This window comes from Mastigoproctus giganteus, chromosome 2, assembly GCF_048544385.1.
Source record: "Mastigoproctus giganteus isolate SK-2022 chromosome 2, ASM4854438v1, whole genome shotgun sequence".
Taxonomy (NCBI): Eukaryota; Metazoa; Arthropoda; class Arachnida; order Uropygi; family Thelyphonidae; genus Mastigoproctus; species Mastigoproctus giganteus.
Window position 1 is genome coordinate 209,925,977 of NC_143576.1, and position 24,028 is coordinate 209,950,004.

Genomic DNA, 24,028 nt, shown 5'->3' on the forward strand with positions numbered 1-24,028 from the left:
TATGTAATGTTTGTACGACACTCCCCCATATCCTTCTTAAGTTACGTAATTTATTAATTATCCCAATGAGATTCTTTCAAAATATAACTGAAGAAAGAAAAAAAAAATCGTAGAGACCACTACATTCATTAAAGACTTAATTACCTACAAATATTCGATTTTGTAATTCTGCGAGATTTTTATTTGCCCACATCTTTCAAAAATTTGTTTACTACGGAAGTGAGATCAAATTTCAAAATTTATAAAAGGTGAGCAGACAAAAGACTTGATGGATGGGTGAGTTGCCGTGAATCCATGATTAATGGCTTAATAATTTATGCTCTCAATAATCTAAAAAATTCGATTTTAGTAATTAACTATTTTTAATGTTTTTCTTTTCTTCGCATGATGTTTGCCTGTATAACTGTTCGAATTTGTCTGTGAAGTTTATGAAGAAAGGCAGCGAATCATGATTTTCCCTTCAAAATGCTGGTATTTGACGTGCGTAGTTCACTGTCTTAAAGATTAAACTACAAAGGACATTGAGGTATTAGGATGAAAGTCGATGTTGAAAAAAAAAAAATTTATTTCGAATATGCGAACCGATTGCACATCATTCTGAAATCAATGAACTTAAATGAAATCTGTGTGGTTTATCAATTCTAAAATGGTCTGCGTCATTTCAGCAAGGTAAATAGTATGGATCAGGGTGTATTTATATTTCAACATAATCTGTCTGTATGAAATGAAGGTTCTCAGAATGTTTTACGCCTCAATTTAAACACTGCACGGGGGGAGGGGAAGAAATCCCTTTTCAGTTTGAATTGATTAGCAGTTCCCTCGGATCTAAACGATCAATAGTGAAAAGGCAGCTGTTGTGTTACAATAGTGGCGTCTTCTAATAATTGGCTGAATAACATCTCGAAGGTTTAACCATACGAATGATTTCGAAAGCCTTTAAGAGATAAAATTATCTCTTTAAAAGTGGAGTGTTCTGTTTTTGCATAAGAGCAACTAATGTTATGAGGCGTCAGTGTATTGTGAATTACGTATATTTTTCTAATTAAAAATTCAAATTTCTGAAAGGAGGGTGGGAAATGAAATATCCTTGCTGGAGACCGGTTAACTCGGCCACGGTATGAAAAACCTCTTCCAGACGTGATGGAATTCGAACCCAGACCCTTTTTATCCAGAATACGAGGAAGATACTATGGAGAAGAGGTCTGGGTTCGACTTCCATCAAGAAGGGAAATGATCATAACCACTGTGGCATATGCGAGGGGTTGGAGTGTGATAGTTCCAGATACGATTCGAAAATGGCAGCTAACAATACCAGTGAAATATTGTTTTAGTGGTTATCTGGAATATTTTCAGAGATATTTTTCATTTAAACATATTTTTATAGTTTCAGAGAGTGGTCCATTTTCGCTAAATTTATGATTAACGAAGTAACTCTTTCATTAAACATCAGTCGATTTAATTTTTCTTGTACAATTAAGATTGTATCTAAATAAGAATTAAGCTGATTCAGTTGCCCTTCAGGATAAAACACATATACGCACATATCTCATTATTTTGTGATTTCAAACATAAATCGAAAAGCAAAAAAAAAAAAAAAAAAAAAGAGCATTAGGTGTCGCCATATTGTTAAACAATTCGATAAAGGTGAGTTCAAATTTAACTATTTAAAAAAAAAATTGCACCAACGTCAAGTTCAATTGGGTGTTGCTAAAATACTATCAAATAAACTCGCTACGCATTTCACATACAAAAAAAAGGCTTTAAATATTCCATTGAATTTAAAGGAGGATTACACAGCAGCTTAACTTGAAAATCTCACGAGTACTATCGGACACCAAATGACGGTGAGAGGACGCCGTATGCCGTCAAGAGAGCGAGAAAATTGGAGGCAGCTGTTCATGTGTTTCTAATCCCAACCCCCGTCACTGCTCAGGTTCCCACGTCATTGACATTATTGGCGAAGTGACTGGCGCAGAGCCCATTTAGGCGTTGTTGTCTAAACACAGACGACAAACTTGCGGCCGCAGAAACCGTACGATAGTAGGCCGTGGGGCAGAGTGAATTCCGTTATCTATGCTAGGCATCGTGTCTACGAATGACAGGTCTGAGTGAGAGTGGCTCTTGGAGAGGGGGAGGAGCTTTCTCTGTCAATCACCATATACGAGAGGTGTGGTCTGACGGTCAATCACTACCGGTCTCAACGGAGGTAGTAACGTTTAAGACTGTCAATCACCATCTCCATCCCACACGTACTTGGGGAGGTTGAGAGGTGGAGTCGATGCGATGTGCCTGTACGGCTGATGTTCTTGCTGTCGATCAGCGGCCGTCCTGGGCAGTGGGTATTTGTTGGACGCCAGGGACCCACACTAAGTGGACAGCCTTACGCTTGTGTCGTTTCGTGTTTCATTCATCTATATGTAAACACAGCTTGTTGGCGCCTTCGTCCTTTCCCTAGAGAGCGGCACAGGTCAACTTTTAGGCCTAGCGATTACTTCAGCTTTCTGCACCCCCTCCCCCCCTCTATCTGTCTCGCATTCCCCACCCTTTCTCACCCATGAAAGCCAGGTGACTTGACCAGTTTATGTTGATGTCTAAGAATCCATTTTTGGTCAGACTGATGAGTTACATTTGCTGTTGCTTCCTGATCAGAAAACGCTGCTTCAACATTATGAATAGTTTCCGATATCGGCTCAAGCTATAGATGACTGTATGGGGCTGTGGACTTGTGAACTTTGTACTTTGCCAATACGGTGCACGTTTCCGAGAATGGGTTTTGATTAACTGAAACAAAGCTCGAAGAATTTTCAAAACCAGTGGCGTTCCGATCTTTACTGAACAGTCATGTCGTATGCTCAGTTTGGATACTCTGCATATCCTTCGACATCCCAGGTGAGTTGTCAAAACAAGTATTATTTTCAATTTCTGTGTAATTTCCAAAATTAGAGTTACGATAAACTGTTAGGCCTAATTGTTTACCACTGTACTGAAAGTATCGCGCAATCACTTTTCTTTTCTTTTTTTTTTAGAAAAAGAGAGTTCAAAGCTTACTTACTTTTAAATAGGGATGAGAAATAGTAATTTTAAATCCAGTGTTGCGATGTTTAATATATTATATTAATTATTTATTTCATTAATATTTTTTCACTCGAGTTAACAGCCAACTCTCACACCAACAGAACTAGTTTCAGAAGTTTTGTAAAACGTGATACGGAAATATGAAACGAATAAGTGGACTTTAAAATTTTGTTTGTACTGAAATGGGTATTGCTGATAATTTGAAACTGCAAAATAAAACAAGAACGTTAGTTATATTTTACTAAACCATAAACACGGGTTTTTAAAATGGTGTTTAAAATAAAGTTATGTACCGTATTTTAAAGCACATGTACAGTGTGTGCATAACGTATGTGTGTGGGTGGATGGGTGTGTATTTAATTAATTAATTTCATTTTGGAATTAATTAATATTTTTGTCATTTTCATTTTATTATCTGTTATACTCAATCATCCAGTAGCTATAATTTTAGATAATTTTAAGTAAGATTTTTTAAAAATTATCTGGAATAATTTAGACAATTATTTTTTAATTTTGAATTACGCAAATTATGAATAATAATTACAGAGGTTTAACGAATTTATTATTATATTAATATACCAAAATTTAGAGCTAGAAATCGTTCATAACTTTCACTTTTTAAATATTGTCAAATATTAATATTCTGTTACTTGTAGATGAGCTTTAGAGTTAGTCACAAACACAGAATCGAATAATCATACCAAATATATTTTTTATTTTAGTACAAAAAATTACCAAAGAGAGAACAGAATAATCATGTCGAGCTCGGTAAATTTTTGCAAATAATATAATAATGATAAAATAATATTAATAATTTGTTTAGTCAGTAACTACTATGATAATAATCAATATTGTCACACCAACCAATACAACAAACTGGGGTATACCTTCCTGTCTGTTTAAAAGTGACCTGACTGCTACAGCTCTCTGGTTCCGAAAGCGGGGAGTAGGGGGAAGGGGAGGGAATCGATGTTCGCCAACCTATTGTACTTGGTTAAAGAACTGTGTACTTAGACTGTGTTGGATGATTGCATTTTTTATCTGGTGACGAACAAAGAATAAGGACATTATGCAAACAACTGTTTTTGTTTTAATACTAAGATCCATTATTTTAGATGGAAGATCATGGCATACATGAATTTCACGCAATGATTAAACTTTAATATAAGGAAGGAATATTTAATTACGTTGGGTACCAAATAAGTAATTTCCTACGGATCTTTCAACAATACTTACCCTGATTTGAGGAAGGTAGGTTATTAGAAGGTAGAGCTGAGCAAGATGGTTATTTAACATGTCAGGCATTTTGTGTTGGATATATGCACTCAAAATACATTGTATACGACTGTGGAGTTCTTCTATAGCTAGATCTCTCTAAATCATATTGTCAAGGATATTTATCTTTAATTAAGCAATCATGATGCAGTTAATGTCAGGCACTGAACAGAGCGAAATCTCTGTGATTATTAAACAGGATTAAATTAGGCTTTCATCCCGCAAAACTATAGATGATAATCGATATTTGGGAAAACATTTCCTTTGTTATTCACTTTAGAGATTGGACTGAAATCATTGTATAATAATGATAGTCATCAGAATCATTTAAAGCTTTTTATAATTCAAAGGCTTAAAATTTACCGATATTTAAAATAAAAAAATAAATAAATATATTTTAAAAGCAGTTCCTTATAATGTCATAAAATCTTGTAGGTCTAGAATATAAAAACATAAAATTCTATAGTTCTCTTAGTTATAAAGAATAGTCATCAGGACTGAAGAATTTACTTCCAAGTTTCGTATATATTTTTATTTATTTTATATAATTAATTTACTTCATTATGTAAATGTAACTTACCTAAGCTGAGAAAGAAGTGAGATAAAATAAATGGAGTGTATATAGTTGTGTTGCCCTTAAATTGATTTCAGCTGAAGAGTGTAATTAATATTATGGCTTTTAAATAATGGAATTTTTTATATAATAATGATGGATAAATGTATAATAATGGATAAAAAAATCATAATACATTGGTTTCGGAAATTAAACCATAAATAAAGATAGTAGTAAAGATTTTCAATTTGAATGAGAACTGCACGGTTTCTTTACAGGTCTCTCTCTCTCTCTCTCTCTCTCTCTCTCTCTCCTGGATTCTGGATTTACGCCCTCCATGACAGTTTAGTAGTTTCGCTATTTGCCACTCGTTTGAAAAGAGATCTGGGTTCGAAGACCTTTAAAGAACTGTATCCAAAACACTATGCATTTTCTTTCGCTCTCTGCTTTACTTTACTTTTCTTCTAAACAGCTACTCACTATGCATAAATCTTAAATCCGCCCTACCATGGAATATTGTTCTCTCATCTGGGTTGTGTCCTCCAAAACCTCTCTCGAACTTCTAGACTCCATTCAAAACAGGGCAGTCAGGTTAATTAATGACTCGTCTATTACAAAATCTTTCCACTCTATGTCTCACAGACGTCCTGTTTCTGCTGCATGCCTTTTCTATAGATACTTCCATGGGCACTATTCTTTTTTGAATCTATAATTCCCCTTCTCTCTTCCAAATCAGTCCAAACACGTGCCGCAAATAGTTAGCATCCATTCGCTGTCCAACTCTAAACTTACGGAACTAACTTTTTTTTCTTCCTCATTTATCCCTCCAACGTCTGTTTTATGGAACAACCTCCTTTACATCTATTTCCTGAAAAGCTACAATCTACCGAAATTAATTTCTAATGTCACCAAGTATCTTTTGTCTTCTTAGTCTTCAACTCATTCACAGTAATAAGTACTGTAGGTTCTAACCTTTCATTTTAAATAAATAAATAAAAAAAAATTGAAGAGGCCTACTTACAGTTAGCCGATGTCAGACAGACGGGTTCGGATTATTTCTTCTTGAGTCATTCTGGGTTTTTCAGCCAGCACAACTTGCAAACGACCTGTGAACACACATTTATACAAACATAATTCACACAACATAAAAAATGACCTTAAATACTAATGTGCTATATGAATTAAAAAAAACAAACAAACAAAAGCAAATTGATGTATGCTTATTCACAAGTTTACCAGTTTTAGAAGTGCTTTCGATCAGCAATTACCCATTGCCATGAACGTCTTGCATCCGCGCTTCCTCTGTTTTTTTTTAAAAACATTACTCCACTGATTTCTAGTGCCCAAAAGAGAAGAGGACCCAGTTTTAATCATTATAAATCAATTCTGAATTGCAGCTATCGAAACTTTAGAATGGTAGAAAACAGTAAATGACTTTCATTTACTCACAAAAGGTTGCTTTATTAAAAAATTAAGAACTTATCATGACCGTGACCTGCTAATTTATTTCTCTACGATGTGATTTGACAAACAGATAAAGGTTATTTATTTCTAGAATAAAATCATTTTAGTATATAGTAAGATAATTTTAGTTAGAATATTGAGAAAAATGCAAAATATCTCTTATTATAATGTCCTTAGGCAGTTAAGCTTACTCCATACCTAGAGAAGCATGATGATTCCTTGTTTTTGTATATGCTCCAGTTACAGCTAACTCAGTTCTCTTTAAAAAAGAGTATGATGGACAAGATTCGAACATGGCTTTTCCAAACCTATAGATGGTGACAGCTATTATCTTGCCATAAAGGCTGTTGCTTGTAACAACGGAGACTATATGTTGGTGCCATCGCACCTACATAGAGGGGCTTCTTACACAGAATACGAGGATTTCACCTCCAATCTTTGAGGATTCCTTGTTCAAATCGACTCGTGTTTATTTATTTTTAATTCATAAAAACAGGTAAATAATGCTCATATAACAAAATACTATTACAGGATGTTTTGAAATTGTGTTTATTCTCAGATCAGAACACACGCTCAAGACTAAATCTGAGCAGTGATCAGTAGTACACATAACCATCATTGATGGTTGCACCGAGAGCTAGGGGTCTTAACCCGACGAAAACAGTCTTTCATGTCATGGTGGAACACGGATAAAGGGAGTACAGAGGATGGTTCTTGTTTATAAAGCTTCTATCTACCATTGAGACAGATACCAAGATGAACTGCGCGAAATTCAAGTACTAACCGAGAGTATTGCTTTCCCATTGTGAGCAGCTACTAATGCCAATCTTTGACATTTGGGCTTTCTGCTATAAGGATTATCTGCTAAAACTCGCTGGATTATCTGCTAAAACACGCACACAAGTTTCCATTCAGTCTAAGCTATCTGGATACCTTTGGTGAGTATGCATTTCGAACTGACAAAAAGTTGTCGCGGAAGAGATGCCCTGGAGTGCAGTTTCTAAGCACTCCGTCAGTAACACATTTATAGGATTTTTTGGATCACTTTTGGGCTGAACAATGATCAATATGTTTATAGGAGATTTGACATGCGAGGAAGGGAAAAAAATCGAATCACGTGCCTTTTTATTTTTAACGTCGTGTTGTCCAGCTTGAACTTGAAGAGCTTCAAGATGTATCATGAATCAGTTTCTTGTTGGCCTTATTTTATCAATGGGTATAGATGTACATCATTTCACCTTTTACTTTTTGATTACTTCAGAAAATAATAGCAACCGCACTATCGATGGAAGTTAAATGGATGATATACATTAGCAGCTGTATTCACAAATAGATTGAGTTTTTGTCTCATAAAAGGTAGTCTTTCTCTGTGCTTCAGTTATGCGAAATAACTGAATTTTTTTAAAGATTTTTATTTGATTCAATATAATATGGTCCTCTGGAACTACATTCTATACATTCTTTCGAAATCAAGTGAGCTACCATTGTCTCAAAGGCTTCTTGATAGTATACTAGGGGGGAAAAAAATGTTTTTTTTCAGTGTCTAAGGCACTGATCGTTAACTGAGATGCTGTTGCAGAGAGAATGGGAATATAAATTTTTAATAGTTCTTATACAGGATGATTCAGAACTTTTTTTGGGGGGATGGGAGTTCAGTAACAAAGAAAAAAGTTATTATAAATGTCATCCGAAAATGCCTTTTGTTTTTGAAACTTTGTTTGGCATATAAGATGCATTAAGACAATCTTTCATTCATTTATTTATATGGAGACCGACTGTGATTGCTAATGCTTTGGTTCAGGCTGCCATAACAGTTACAATAGGTCTCTGGGGAGATTGCAAGGATTATAAAAAAAACTTTACTTCTTTATTTTTAATTTTAAAAAATTCATATCAAGTATTATAAATGTCTTTCTTTGCTTTAGATACATGTCTCGCAACAATCTACATGTAATTTCTGCAGACTAGAACTTGGCGTATCTCTTCAGAATAGGTTGAAATAGTTTCTTCTGAGTCGATATTAATATAAATAAACATTCTTTATTGTTTTACAGAGAGAAATATGCACAACACCCTTTAGGACAAAAGATCCAGAAGATAACAGCAACAGAATTTGTTTAAGGCTAAAAGAATCGGATTAAACTGCATTATTCCTACTGGAGTAATTGGTAGCGAAGGAATAGATTTCTGTTAGATTTTTAATCCAGTGTTAGAACCAATTTTAGACTCGAGGATGGAATCCTCCAGTCACATAACTCTCAGAAGTTGCATTCTGAGATTAACTCAGCCTTCGTCTTTATGGTATAGGGTATTCTTCTCTCATCCATTATTTCCGGGAGGCGTTTGATGCTAAAGTTGAGTGCCATTTAAAGGATTCTTTGTTCCATAGAAAGGTGTGGTTTTCTGATTGCCCAAATGAGTAATCAGAACTCTGACAAGTAGATTTTTTTTTGAATGGTGTGAATCGCTGTTCCCCAGAATTGCGATCCGTAGAGAATATTGCTGTGAGATGGAAGCAATGAACTTGTTGGTCAACTTTGGACAGATGCTGATTTTTCGCAGCCCATCTAAGGCTGGCAGCTTTATTACGTTGGTATCTAACATTCTAGTGGAAATATAGTTCATAATCAAAAATTATCCTTAAGTTGGTATGTTGAAAGGTGTTTGGTATTTGGTAGTTATCTATGAAGAATGACACCTATGATGGGATGTTTTCAAAAGTGTATAACTTTGGCATATTATGCCGGGTTGATGTTGAGGTTAAATAAACTTAGATAAGACACCATTTCCTTAGATCGAGATTTATCAAAGTATTAAATTTTTTAATATTGAAGCCTGATTCAATTCTTATCAAGAGCTTTACATCATCAGCGCACGTTAGGATATCTTTACCAGCAGAGCTGTGAACAAAATACCCAAGTGGATGCTCCCCTCGAGGCACCATCGCATCTATGATCCTAGATTTAGGGCTATGAGTAATAATTTTTTCGCCCAGGAGAACCTCTAAAAACCACAGGAATTACATAGATCGGCAAGGATGGAAGGTTGATTATAAAATATTTTTATTTGCGCTTTATTTGGCGATCAAAATTTCAAGTTTTTGCACGAACTTTGTCTTTATCATTGATTCCCAACACTTTTCTTAAGTTTTCGTTAGGAAAGCTTTGAATTCCCTGTATAATAATGCAGATTCTTAGAAAGTAGCTTTTGTAGTTGCCGGAGGAAAACCTTACCACAAACCGTTTCCTAATAGTAAAAGAATAACATCTTCATTTCATTCTTAATAACTGTTAATTTTAACCATGGTATTCGTCGTAATTTATATGTAAAAAAAAAATAATAATAAAAAGTAGGGAATTTTCTTCTTTTTTTATAATCGTATTTAAGTAATTTAGCTGACTGATTTCTACATAAAAACATGTTATGAGACGTAGGGTTAACTGTATTATATGCATACATTGCATTGCATCAGAATTATCTAATCTAATGTAAAACACCCATGCAAGGCCAACGCCTCCTATCCGGTTCAGCCTGCACTAATAGCAGGATAGAAAAGTGCGCATTCGAAACAGTCAAGTAATTATGAGCTACATAAACATTATCTAATTTGCAAAATTTGCATATAATTATCAAAACGGTGTATTATAAACGACTTAGATGTTTCTTTAAATATCCACAAAATTTGCCGTTTAAAGAGTTTAACACTGTAAGACTGGATTTAATTATAAAAGTGCTTTTAAACAGCTTAATGCTGCTCCTACAAGATAATATTGTATTAAAACAGCAGGGCTTTCTCCCATGTTTCATAAGTTAAATCAACTTAAGTTTTGTCCATCTTTCATAAGTTAAGTTTTAATAAGTTAAGAAAATTAAAGTTTTCATATGAAATTTTTTTTTCTGAAAAAAATGCACGGATTCGAAAAAGTCATAACGCCTCATTTCTGTAATGCACCCTGGAGCAATTTGGGATGGTCATTGGGCAGAGAGATCAATGTCTTTATCAGAAATAAACTCTCTGGTTTCTTATGCAAACCTAATTTGCTTAAGCTACTGGATGTTAACATAGAAATTGAAACAACGCGATTTTGAAGCCATTGTACATTAATTTCATTCCTAAAAATTTTATTTATAGGTTGTTGAAGTAGAATTTTAGAAGCATCGGCAACTAAGGCCATATTGCTCCATGTATATTGTCTGTAAATTGCGTGTGTTCTGAGATCGATTTTCTGTTTTACTGGACGAAAAACTCGAGTTTCCTGGAGAAAAAACCATGCTACCCTCGCTTGAGACCAACTAACTCAGCCACGTTGTGAAAAAGGCCAGTAAAAATTCCTCACGTCATCGACTGGACTCGAACTCAGGTCTTTTCCGGCCGCTGTGGGGAGGATGGGGATTCTACTAACTGTGCTACCCACTAGGGCCCTATTTATAGGAATTTATTTAAGCAGAAGTTGCTGACGTGAAATTCGTCATTAGCGTCTGTTTCAATATTGCACTTCATTTGTCTTCTAAATGATTTTTTTTCTTCTTCCGGTTCCTTTCATGTCCTACTGAATTACGATATTCGAATGTAATAAATCCTGAGACCTTGTTTTCTATAAACAAAATGTCAACGCCTTCGGTACATGTTGAGATAAGCAAAGAAATATTATCAATGAAACTTCTAAATAAATGTCAAGCTATGTAAGGGTCGAAGTCCGTTATTATGATTATTTATTATTTTTTTTTTCTACTTTTTTTTTTATATGAAATGCTCTGGAGTATACCCGGCCATGAATGATGCTTCTTTTGGTCACTCAAAGAGATAGTAACATATAAGTTAATTACTAAGCGGCCTTAACGATTTATGTTTTTTTGTTTTTGTTTTTTTTTTTCTTTCTTTCATAACACCCAATGAGCTTAACATAAGTAAAATCTTTAGTGCCGTTCTTTTTAGAGACTAGAAGGCCGGTGTAGCCGAGTGGTTAAGTAAAAGAGTGTGTACACGTGCCTTGAGTGACCGGGATTCAACTCCGTGATCTGCTAAATACCGTGCTGTTTCTTGTATTCGCTCTATCTTGTGAACTCCTCTGACCCGTTGTCTCGGAGTATAAACAGAAAATTCATTTATTTAAATTAATCTGGTATGAATAATCCATTAATCAAGATTTATTTATTTTTTCGATTTTACTGTAAACAGCAGTGAAATTATTAAATTTCACTGTTGTTTAAAAGTTGTCCATGCATAAACAGAGATAAACCACAAATTTATATGACTTTTGACTTTGAAAATACTAAACAATAGTAGATGAAAATAGATTTAGGAGTTACTGATGATTTGTCTATTTGAATCACAATAGATTTACAATTTCGTGTTTTCAATGTTGTATATCTTTTAAATAGTTTTACGTTATTTACAAACGGTCTAAGTTACTTGTACATTTGTTTATAAAAGCTGACATTGCAAACAAAATATTATTTTACAATAAACCGTCCTGTATTTAAAAAAGGGGCGAACTGATTTACGATTGTAGTAACTTGAAATTTTACACTAAATAGCATATTCCAATCTAGAATCCAGTAATGTTGTGTAACTTAGCAATAATTTAGACCAATGTCGCTTTTGCAAACCGTTGAATTTCAAAGGAACCTCTCTCTCTTTCTCTCTCTCTCTCTCGGATTCAGAGAAATCAGCACCACTTGTTTTTTGGGGATTCCTTGTTTGGTTACTAGTTCATATGGTACTAGATGTGGTCTAACCCGAAGTAACTCAAAGGGGAAAAGTGGAACTATACACCTTTCACTCGAGATCGATTAACTACAGCTTTGACTGAACGGGCTTTTAAACTTTCCCCATGTCTTTGAGGAGATGCTGCCAGGGAGGATGGAGAAATCAGGAATATAAATTAATGTTTTCATATGAAATCAGATCAACTGGAATCAAAATAATCGAAATCACTGAAATTTTATCGTACAGTGCAGAGGTTTGAAACTAAACAGTATTTAAAGAGTTAATAGAGAGAGAGAGGGGAGTACAATTGTTCTGGTATAGACTATAAATAAGGCAAGGGCAGATCCTGGTACGACTAATAGGGCTTGAGCCCTTGGCTCTCTCGAGTCCAGGACACCCAAATACTTGTATTTTTTTATGTTAGGCCATTATTATTAATTTGTAAAACGTACGTTTTGTGTTAGGGCATTATTAATATGTAAAACGTTTTTTTATGTATTATTTGCAGTATATACAAACACTCTTGACATTCGAAGTTTTAAATGATTAACGGTTATTACGACCGTGAAGCAGCTTTTCAACCAAAATCCTCTACAAATCGCGAGGTTTTCACGATTAGAATGTTAGCGGTAGTGGAAACTGCATTTGCTCTGAAACAACCCTGGTAAATTTGAAAAATGTTCTAAAATATGTTCCTAAAGTATTATGTATCGACACTGTGATTGTTATCTTTACAAATGGAATATTAGAGAGAGAGACCCTTAACTGACCGATTATATTATTCGGGAAGTGATCACATTGATTTAACTGATTTGCGATCTGCTTTAGATTCTAACCTTTAGAATTTAGAATCGATGCATTGAAAATTTATGATTTTGAATGAACCACCATTTCAGAAGAAATATAAATAAAATCAAATATAAAATTAAATCAAATAGTTTAATATATTAGAATATCTCAGTTGGTTCGTTTTCAACTTGTTGAATAACTTGTGCGAGAAAAATAGCTTCTAGATAGTGATTTTGCTTAATTATTATTAGTGAAAAGCATCAAAAGTGTTTGCCAGTTCATCAGCTTCGAATTGGTTGTATACAGGGTGTTTCAAAATCGAGGGGGAAAAAAGTTCCTAAACCCATTTCTGAAAAGTTATTTTCAAGATATTTAACATTAATCATAAATTACAAAACATAGAAAGAAACTCTAAAAAAAATCACTGAAAGGAAAACATCTAATAATCTAAAATTGCTCTTCAAAATTACTTCCATTTTGTGCAATGCAGCATTCAGCGTGATGAAACTACGATTAACTGGCATGTCTTATCGTTTCAGAACTGTTCATTAATGGTTTCAAAACGCTGTTTTGCATGGTAATACGCGTAGAATAAACTATGTATTTTGCCTCCATACAATGTAATATAAGGGTTCAAGGCTAGCTGATTCTGTTAACCATTGTACAAGGCTGTCTTTATCAATCCATCGGTTATTGTAGTAAGTGGCACCATTGTGCATAAACCGCTTCCTTTGCCGATTTTCAAGGATATATTTCCAGCAGGTTCCACAAACTCTTCACCAGGAATTGTAGGTAGTCATTTCTTGATGGTAAAAAAAAAAAAAAAAAAAATAAGAACCAATAAGAATGTCCCCAGGAACACCACACTAAATAGTGAAGGAAAAGGTATGTGATAATGAGCACTGACAATCGTATAGGAGTTTTCTTCGGCCCAGGAAATGCTCATAAGGAATATTCAACTATCGAATATATAATAAGGTGTACTCAACTGTGAAAATACTCATAAGAGTATTTCCATAGTTGAGTTTGGAGACACTCTGTATAAGTAATTAATTACTTTACAGAGTGTCTCCAAAGGTTCCAAAATGCGATTTCTCAGTTTGTTTTGCATGGTAATACGCATAGAATAAGAATAATTATTTCTTTTCAAAAAAGAAATAATTAATTGACGCTTATCTCGAGTGATTCAGGATTGAAGGATTAATTGATCATACCAATTACTCAGTTGTAAATAACCAGTGTGGTTGAGTAAACAAGCTCAAACATTAAAGCCCAAGCATTAAAACGTAGGAGTGCTAGGGAGAGCTCCTATATCAGGATTGCTGTTGTTATAGACTTTCTTTTAAAAACTTATAGAACTTCAACTCAGTTCAGAAGTGAGAGAAGAATAGCTCTGGGTCATCTCAAAGTGCTTGAACCGCTGGCCGATAATCGTGTAACATGGAATTGAAAGTTCGTCGTCCTAGCAAAAAGCCTCTTCCAACGAAAAAGTCGTGAAGCTGTTAATAGACCATGATAGTTATATTAGCAATCTAAGAGACAGTGTATTAGATGGCGTGGAGATTAAATTCTATAAAGAGCGCTGGCCTGCTTTATAATTGTGCTTTTAATGGGCATAATGAGTACATAATCTTATATTCAGGTTTAGAAGCAACGTCTGATTCCAGCTGTGAGAATCGCGTCTATCAAGTGGTTAATGAATTTTCAAGATGATTCTGCACCATATCGTCTTACAAAAAGGAACATTTATTCATCGAATAGCCACTCTTGGGTCATTTATCAAAATATCATAAAATATGATTTGTAAAAGACTATTTGCAAATGGCTTGGTAATAGTCCCGATTCTAATCCCATCGAAAGCCATTGCCTTATGGTAAACATCGGTTGCACACAACTGTCTCACGACGAAAAGGGAAACTTCTGGAGGCACAATGAATTGGATTTCTCTTATATTGACCGATTGATTTCCAGTCAGCACGATGCGCAGCTGTCGTAGGTGAAATCCAGTGAGCCCCCAACAAGTACTTGTGAGTATTTTCCACAATAATAGAATGATAATATGCAAAGAGATATTAATGCTCTTGATATGCAAAAACTTCAACGGTGATATGGTAAGGAATTCATTTTCATTTCACTGTTGCAGTGATGGTCTGCACTTGCCGTTTGAATTCTTTTAGTATTGATTCCACAAATGAAGAAATATAAATATAGCTATTTGAAATACTCACTTTTTCCTGATTTTCAAAATCCGGAAATCTGGATGCAAATGCCCTAGTGATAATCAATTTTCAAATCCGTACTTTATTAAATAGCCACTGTTTTGATTCCTCATGTACCAAATTATTCTTGTGGGTGCCACATTGGTAATCCCTGTCCTTACACTCCATGAGGAAAAGGACTAGGTTCGACTCCAGTCGAGAGAGAACGATATTTTTTTTATTTTTTTTTGTTCATCACACCGAGGTCGAGTTATATGATATCGGCGAGAATTGTATCTCCCTCTAAAACTCGGATTTTTCATCCAAATAAAACGACTATAAGAATACAGTTTATGGGCAGAATACACTGGTCCCTCATAGCATTAGTTGCCTTGTCTATAATTCAGCCCAATTCAACAAACACACAAAACTGCTTTTCCTTAAACACTACACCCAGTAATATTACATAAAAAAAAAACTTTTCCACACGTAAACAAAGTTGCTAAATTCCAATGTTTTTTTTAATCATGATACTTTCATTAGTGTAATTTTTATATTATATTATTATAATATAGTAATATATAGTATAGCCCAATTCGAATTTAAGCTAAAAATTTTCAGCGAAGAACCTGATTAAATAATTTGTAATAATTATTTAATCAGAGATATGCTCTCAGAGATAATCTACACCCACTAGGAGACCAGCGACACAAAATTCAAAATTTAAACTTAAATTACACGTGAAAATCGATTTTTTAATAAATAAATAAATACACGAATAACGCAGTTTAATTTGGAAGAACCAGTTAATATTTGTCATTAATTATGATCACAATAATTTTATATAAATATAGTATATTTTTAAAGTTATTTTTTCGTTAAGGCTTACGTAATAAATACGTTCAAGCGATTCATTCAACATAACTGAAAAAAACGTCTTCTGCATCTTTGAAAAACCAAACGATTATCGCTAAGTGTGGTAAAATTGCGCATGCGGTGTAGTAATCGTTGATCAAATTCATAAAATTGGCTTTTGGTTAAGTTCGTTGTATGCTAACCTTTATTTTAATGCACTGGAAAAGCCTAAAAGTAAGTTATACTTTTTTATTCAAACATTATATTTGAATTGAAATAAATACTAAATATTAAATAATATAAAATAAATAATTAAATATATTTGAATTTGAACAAATATTCCATTAAAGCTTTATAAAAGATATAAAGACAATGAACTGTTGTCGTATTTTTATTGCAACTGATCCACTTAAAGAATAAATTAAAATAATATTTCATTGTAAGTACAGTATGTTCCAAAATAAAACATAATAAAATATAACACCGTTCCTAGTCGTGTTATCAAATATACTTTAAGGACTTTGGCAACATTTAGAACGCCATGCTATTATTTTATGTTGTTGAATTTCATATTTTAAGATAAACATGCCTTTTAAATACATTTAATACCTTTTTAAAAACTTTTAATACTTTTTTAAATTTTAATTCCTTTTAGTATCTAATATAAATAAAATCATACTAATAAGTAACTATTACACGATTTAGTGGACTGGATAAACGAAGCTTTAAAAGCCGTTACGAAATTTCATAAGACAGGTTGCACCCAGGCGAATGCCCTCGTGGACACACTTTGTAGGATTGTCGTCCTCCTCACACCGGGTGGAAAAGACCTGAGTTCGAGTCCAGTCGATGACCAGGGAAATTTTTATGGGCCTTTTTCACAACATAGCTGAGGTAATCGGTCTCAAGCGAGGGTACCATGGTTTTTTCTCCCGGAAACTGGAATTTTTCGTCCAACAAACAGAAACTCGGCCACAGAACACACGCAATTTACAGACTATACACGGCCCAATATGGCCTTAATCGCTAATGCCCAATAAGAACAACAACAACAACAACAAACAAGCCTGGATAATGTTCGATAGATATACAACAAACGAGAACAACACTGTCGGTTTACCACACAAAAATAATTTTGAATTGCAAAATAACTCAACTTAAAGTCCATTTTTAATATGACTCGAAGTCGGTTCACGAAATTGGTGCATTTTCTTACCCCACAGCCAAGTGTCAAGGAAACCTGATATGATTTAACGTTGAATTTCATGGTAGACCTCAACTGTCAAACTTGGAGGTCACCGTATAAGGAACTCGTCATTAATATTTGTTTTTGAGGCTATTAATTAATTTTTATCTTACGCGAGTTGAATGAGATAAAGATACTTGAATATAGAACTTTCTGCTACTTTTCTGATGCCATCTTATGTTGCCCAATGTGTTGAGATAACAAGTTCTTAGGTGTCAAATATCACGTACGAAAGAGTCAAGCGGTCATTAATATTCTAAACACGCGTGATAAAAACACAAAGGTAACGGGTTTTCACAGTTGGAGCTCATCATTTAAACGTATTGAGAGTTGTAATTTGATTAGATGCATCACAAATCAGAAAGCACTTAAGAGGATCGTTGAAAAAAAGTTATTACTTTGATTACCAATGAATTAAAATCTTCTTAGACCAGCAAATGGAGTAAACTTGAAGACGATCAATAGTCGTTTGTGCTGCTTCAAAAACTCTCTTTGTTGTTGATGTAGTAGGGTTTTAGGTCAACTAAGACTATATTGCTACGTGTATATTATCTATAAATTCCATGTGTTCTGTGGGTGATTTTCTGCTTGCTGGACGAAAAACCCGAGTTTCCAGGAGGAAAAAACCATGCCATTCTCACCTTAGACCGACTAACTCAGCCATGTTGTGATAAAGGCCCATAAAAATTCCTCACATCATTGACGGGACTCGAACTCAAGTCGTTTCCACCTAGTGTGGGGAGGATGGCGATTTTACCACTGTGCTACCCACGAGAGCAACCCTCTTTATATCATGGTTTATCACTATGAATGAAACATGGATTCATCACTTGGTGTTCTGTGGTGATCAACGTTAATGTTCCAAACATGCCAAATGCTGAAAGGGACTTTTTCCTGTTTGATATCTTTCAACTATAAAAGGAAACAATCCTAAGAAGATCCGTATTAATCTTGCATGGTAAAGAAAATATTTTTATTCATTTGCAGTCAGAATAGGAAATGTTCGAAGCTATCATCTTATTATGAATAGAAATGTGCTGTTGTCAATTACATTTACTGCGTAATGTTCTTTTACTGTGATCTGATGAAAGATTATGAAATTGACCTCGAAACTTTTTGAAATGCTATTTTTTTATTTAGAAACATATGTCATTTCAAGCAAGTTTAAAATTGAAACTTATAAAATAGCTGTAGCATACCGAGCTGCGCATTATAAGTAACTTTTTATTATTGCCCCCTCTCTCTCTCTCTCTCTCTCTCTCTCTCTCTCTCTCTCTCTCTCTCTCTCTCTCTGTTGCTATTGAGATTTAGTAACTTTAGTCCCTAATGACATGTCGGCATTAGTCTCTGGCATTGTGCTATCAGTGTATAGAATAAAACTGAAAAGTTCTGGGCCGTCTCACTGTTGTTTCCTGCCACTGGCAGATTGACATGACAGCCACAGATAAGCCGCGCACAAAGTAAATAGCTTTTTTTCTTTAACTTTTTTTCCCCCTTCGGTTGCTTTCTCAACGAGTCGACTTGCATGCGACCTATGGGTGTCCCTGCCCTATTAATAAATTAGCTGCTACAGTGAACAAGGCATTGTATTAATTAGACTGCCGATTGATCCTTTTTGAGACAATGTGGGAACACTAGGGTTAAGGGTGACATTGACAAACGTTTTGCTGCCGGCCACAGCTTTACCCTTTGACCCCAAAGAGAACCGGTTTAACGGCTTACAATGGATTCTATGGCTTCGGTCGTACACTAATTGGGTTAGATGATTTAGCGTCTACAACTATCTCGCTTTACTGAAATAGATCGTTCTTTCACTGTTAGACCGCTTCCTCAAGACCCGTATGTAAGCCAGCCAATTCAGGGAAACCTTCGAAAATAATTAGGTGTGTTGAGGTTTTGTTTCAAATAAAAGTGGAAGGAATTGCCGACGTTAAAGTGATTTATACGCTACTTAAGGCTCGAACAAAGTTTCTTGATAGAATGATGGGTTTCGTTTAAGGTTCTTTTTTTTTTATTTTTAACTTTACACTTCTTTTGTCATGCCCAAAATCCTTATTTGAGTTTAAATTTTGTAGATTATTAATTACTGTTTGGATAAAAAATAACGTGGGTCATTGATAATAATAATTAGAGAACTATGACTTAACTTATATTCAGATATAATATATTTAGTTAGGTGTGGATAAAATGCCAAAGCAACTAAGACTATGAGGCGTCGATATATCGTGTCTGTAATTGCGTCTATCGGTCGGTTTGCTGGACGCAAAACCATTCAGCCTCGCCTGAGACCGACTAACTTAAGTTACATTCTGAAAAAAAGCTCATAAATATTCCTCGGGTGGTGGATAGGTTTCGAATTCTGGCCTTTTCCACCAGGTGTAAGAGAGGATGCTGATTATAACCACTGTGCTACACGCGGAGGCAACGCATTTAGTAGGCCATGCATTAAAAATACAATCTTGAGCAGATTAGCAGTAACTCTTTGAGATGATAAAGTTCCTACGATATATTCAATAATAGAGAATGGATGGCTTCCATTTAATTCCTGAATATTTGACAAGGGCTGAGTTCGTACATCCATTTGGCTTTCTCAACTGCAGAAATAGTCACCATGATTGAGTTACGTGTGCTCTACATCGATGATTAAGTACGCTCCATCATACAGGTGTTGGTCTGTGGGTATCTAGACTCCCGTTGTTGTTTTTTTTTTAACAAATTATATCCCCAATAATCTACAATATTCCCACTCTGCATGGCAGGTCTGAGACCCGAATATGCTGAATGTGCGTTCTCAGTGCCGCGAGCCTGTCATCTGTAATATGCAACAGGAATCAGGATTCAATTTCACCAGATAAACTTTCCCGATGATTCCTTCCGATAATCGTTATTGCATTTCAGCCGTTTCCTTCCGATTATGCCGATGTGGTCGTTTACTACTGTAACTTAGACCGCGATGTTTGAGGTTAGCTCTCACCGCAGTTCACCGTTGTTCTCATATGTTGCTAAAGTGACAAAAGCCTTAATCGTGTCAAGATGGTAATAGCAACATCGGGAGACTGGGGGGGGGGGATCTTGAAGATTTTCAGGGTCGGTCAAAAGTTACAGAAATACAGGATGATCCGTGTTTAGTCAGGCACCTCTCTCTCGCCCTCTCTTTATAGATAAATCGAGATTCAGTATTGAAATTGATTTTCGATGTTGTCATCTGGAAAACGTAGTCCTTTCAGATATCATGGACCACTATCATGGCTTTGGTCTTATGGTATGGAAAGATAGTTTGACCGCATCATGATCGGTGCGGTCAAAGCGTCTTTCTGTTACTAAATCGAAGGAGGAACCTTGACTGCTTAAAGGTACAGGAATGAAATCATTCAACCCTATCTCAGACTTTTTTACAGGTGCCAATAAGGCTGAGCTTATCGACGAATTCTTTCAAGATCAGGATATACTACAGATGAATTAGCCAGTCAAATATCTGGACCTGGATTCGATTGAACATCTCTGGGTGCTTTTTAGGGAGATGAATTGAGGAGTATAATCACACGAGGAGGTGATTCTAGTAGGGAGTATGATCACCCGAGGAGGTGATTATATTCCCTGCTAAAATATCTGTGGTGAATATTCGCCAAAACTGTTTCCAAGAAGAAGTAAACGTTAACATCGAAGTAATTACAAAAAAATTTCCCTCGGCTCCCTTCGCTGCTAGCTAAGGTGCCAGTGGGAAATACTCGGGTAAAAATGCAATTTGATATTTTTTATATGTATGAGTATATTGTCCTTTAAAAAATTGCAATTATTGAAAAATATTATCTGGATCTGGAAACTACTGTACTACGTAAAGTTGTCCACGAGCAAAAACGCCAACTTTGTTGAAAGTCTGACCCTCAGAGTTGTTGATTGTGATAACAAAAGCTAAGAAATTGTCCTCTCTTCAAGGTAAACGGCAAGTTAGTTTCACTTGGAGCTAAATAAATTCTCGGGATTTGAAAATTGGTCGAATTTTTTTTCTCTTTCAATTTTACTTCTAAATAAAACCTATTACAAGAGGAATCAGGTCAAAAGCTTGTTTAGTCTTTGAGCTAGGTATTCAAGTTCAAAGAGCGTTCTGAACAGAGGGAGGGAAGGACACAAGCAAATTATTATATAGATTAAAAGTCCGAATTATTCAGGACTGATCCCTCAATTTTGGATAGTCTTGATCTCATGATTATGAGTCATGAAAATATAGATGTATTAGTTTTCGAACTCAATATTTAAATTGAGTCATACAGTAATAATCTCCCACAAAAGAATTTTTATAAAATTCCATTAATTAAATTATTTCTAATTTCCCAGATTTTATGGTCGTAACTTAGTTTTTGAAAACTAGTGTATCGACCTCAAACGTACCGATGAAACAACTTTGATATTATAGATGAAACAGCATGAAGTTTTATAGCGTTAGAGTCATTGGGTATCCATTGGCAACAACCAGAAAACTGTACGGTGGATGATAAGGAAGATCGAATTACGAAAAGAACCACAACGCATACTACGGATCACTCCCAATTAGCCCTCACAACATGTATAGTTATATTCATGCTTTCCCCACCATATGGAAAGGGGTAGAGTTGAGATCTGTTTTGACTGTAGGATCTTTTTTTATGAACTTTGTATGATTCATCTCTCAAAATTGTGGTCTCTCATCTGTCAAATGAACGAACCAACCATAGAATACGTATAATTTACAGATACAATATGCTGACTCCTCAAATTCAAAACGATGCAGTCCACTATTGGCAATAATATGTTCTCAAGCCAAATTTTGCACGTTCAGGATGCATCTAGGAACTCCCTCGTGGGTAGCACAGTTGGTAGGATTGCCGTCCTCCCTACACCGGGTGGAAAAGACTTGAGTTCGAGTCCCGTCGATGATGGGAGGAATTTTTATGGACTTTTTCACAACGTGGCTGAGTTAGTCGGTCTCAATGAGGGTAGCATGGTTTTTCTCACGGAAACTGGGGTTTTTCGTCCAACAAACAAACAGAAAATCGATCACAGAACACACGCAATTTACAGACAGTATACACGGAGCAATATGGCCTTAGTCGCTGATGCTCCTAAAACCTACAACAGCATCAAGGAACATCGAGTATCTACTCTAAACACGACAAAATTTGTAATGTGGAATAAAGAATCAATGTTACCTACTACTATTACAAAGACAAGCTTAGTTGTGACACCTGCAACGATATACAAGTTTGGAACCAAGTGTGACTTGTTTTTCTGATGTCTAGCTTTGGGAAGTACTTTCGTAGATGCATTCCTCGACTTGATTCAGGAACAGAGACTAATAGAATCTGCTTTCCTTCATCATTGATTATCACGTGAACCATAATCACGTGAAAAATGTCCGTGAATTGAATCCGTTACTTTTTTCGAAAGGAACTACATGACGTCACGATGTAACTGATGACTGGGGAATACGAAGCGAAAAGTGTCAGCTTTGGGAAGTTAATCAATTGTATGCTTTCGCTACATGGCTTGTTCGATAGCTTCACATATCTCATCGATTTTGGGAGGTGTTTGCATGCATATCATTTGTACTCTGAAATAAGTAAATGCGTTTTTCATGAAACTACCGAGAGCTAAGGTACTGATTTTAGACTTTTTCTTGCCTGAAAGGACATTGCAGAATCTTAAACCATCAAAGATTTGAAAAGAATAAAGAAATTTTCCCGAGATCCAGCACGAGAAATGATTTTGTCAGCAGGTTATTACTTTCTTTCAGTCACCGGACGAGTTCTTCGGGAGACTGCTTGACAAACTAGAACTCTTAAACATTTTTACACCTGAGTAATTCTTTCAAGAAAAGCAATATTTTATGACAGGATTCTCTGCAGACTGCTGCATTGCTTTGTACGCAATTTACTGGAACCATAATCACGTGCACTTTAAGGATAGCGTGCCTGTTTGTGGAGAGCGAACTGGAGAATCTTAGCATGATATGAAATGAATACAGTACTCACCAGAAAAAAGTTCAGGACGTTATCTTCCCTCAAGACAGGAGTTGGAATCGAATTTCAATCTCTTTTATCCAGTTTAGACAGCAATCTAGTGCACATTATTGTGGTGTGCACTAGTTTGCTGTCTAAATTAGATTACAGCCTTACAAAACAGATTAATTTTTAGGTTGGTTTTTCTATTGCTAGTGCTGTTCTGCAGTGTATACAAAAAATATAAGAATTTGTTTCTTCCTGTTTAATATGTGATACACAGAATTTTATAGACACCCTTATATTGAGCTTGATTCACTTCTGTCAGACCTGTTTAGCCATTGGAGGGATCATACGCCGTACTGATGTCATGTAACCATACTTTCGAGCATCTTGTATCGACTTCTGTAATGTGGCCTTTTTTGGCAATTCTTATACAACCCCTATAAATGTCCCTTATACCTGTCCGAAGTTTCTCTCTGTCTCCTCATTTCATCCTTATTCTATAGTACACCACCATACCAAATTGTGTCCCTCTTCATTGCAAGCCGCACGAATCACCCCACGTTTTCTACACGTTCTATTAATTTTATCGAGCAATGTATGTTTCGAATATATCTATTCCTGACACATAGGTGGGTATGGTTAATTTTTCCCCAAATACCAGGTATACTGTATACTTTTGGCAATATAATGTACATAGATAATAGTAGTCTGCTTGCTTCTGTTGTGAATGCAGTTCGACAACGAAATATAGTAGATGGGTCGAGGCGCTGAGCTTAACCACTTCTAACGGAAAGTCATCATAGGATCCATATTAGCAATCAAGGTTGCAGTATAATTTTTGTTTTACTGCACATCTATTATCCCTTTTTATTTGAAACTATT

The 24,028-nt window shown here is 35.2% G+C and overlaps 1 protein-coding gene across 1 annotated transcript in view; it reads left to right on the forward strand.

The window, feature by feature from the left end:
• The first annotated feature begins 2,019 nt into the window (after positions 1-2,019).
• Positions 2,020-24,028, forward strand: part of LOC150090024 (uncharacterized) — a 98,919-nt gene continuing 76,910 nt past the window's right edge. The window contains exon 1 of the mRNA XM_090368940.1: positions 2,020-2,889. Within this exon, the coding sequence (XP_090225066.1) occupies positions 2,842-2,889 (48 nt within the window). The 5' untranslated portion in view covers positions 2,020-2,841. The remainder of the gene's footprint in view (positions 2,890-24,028) is intronic.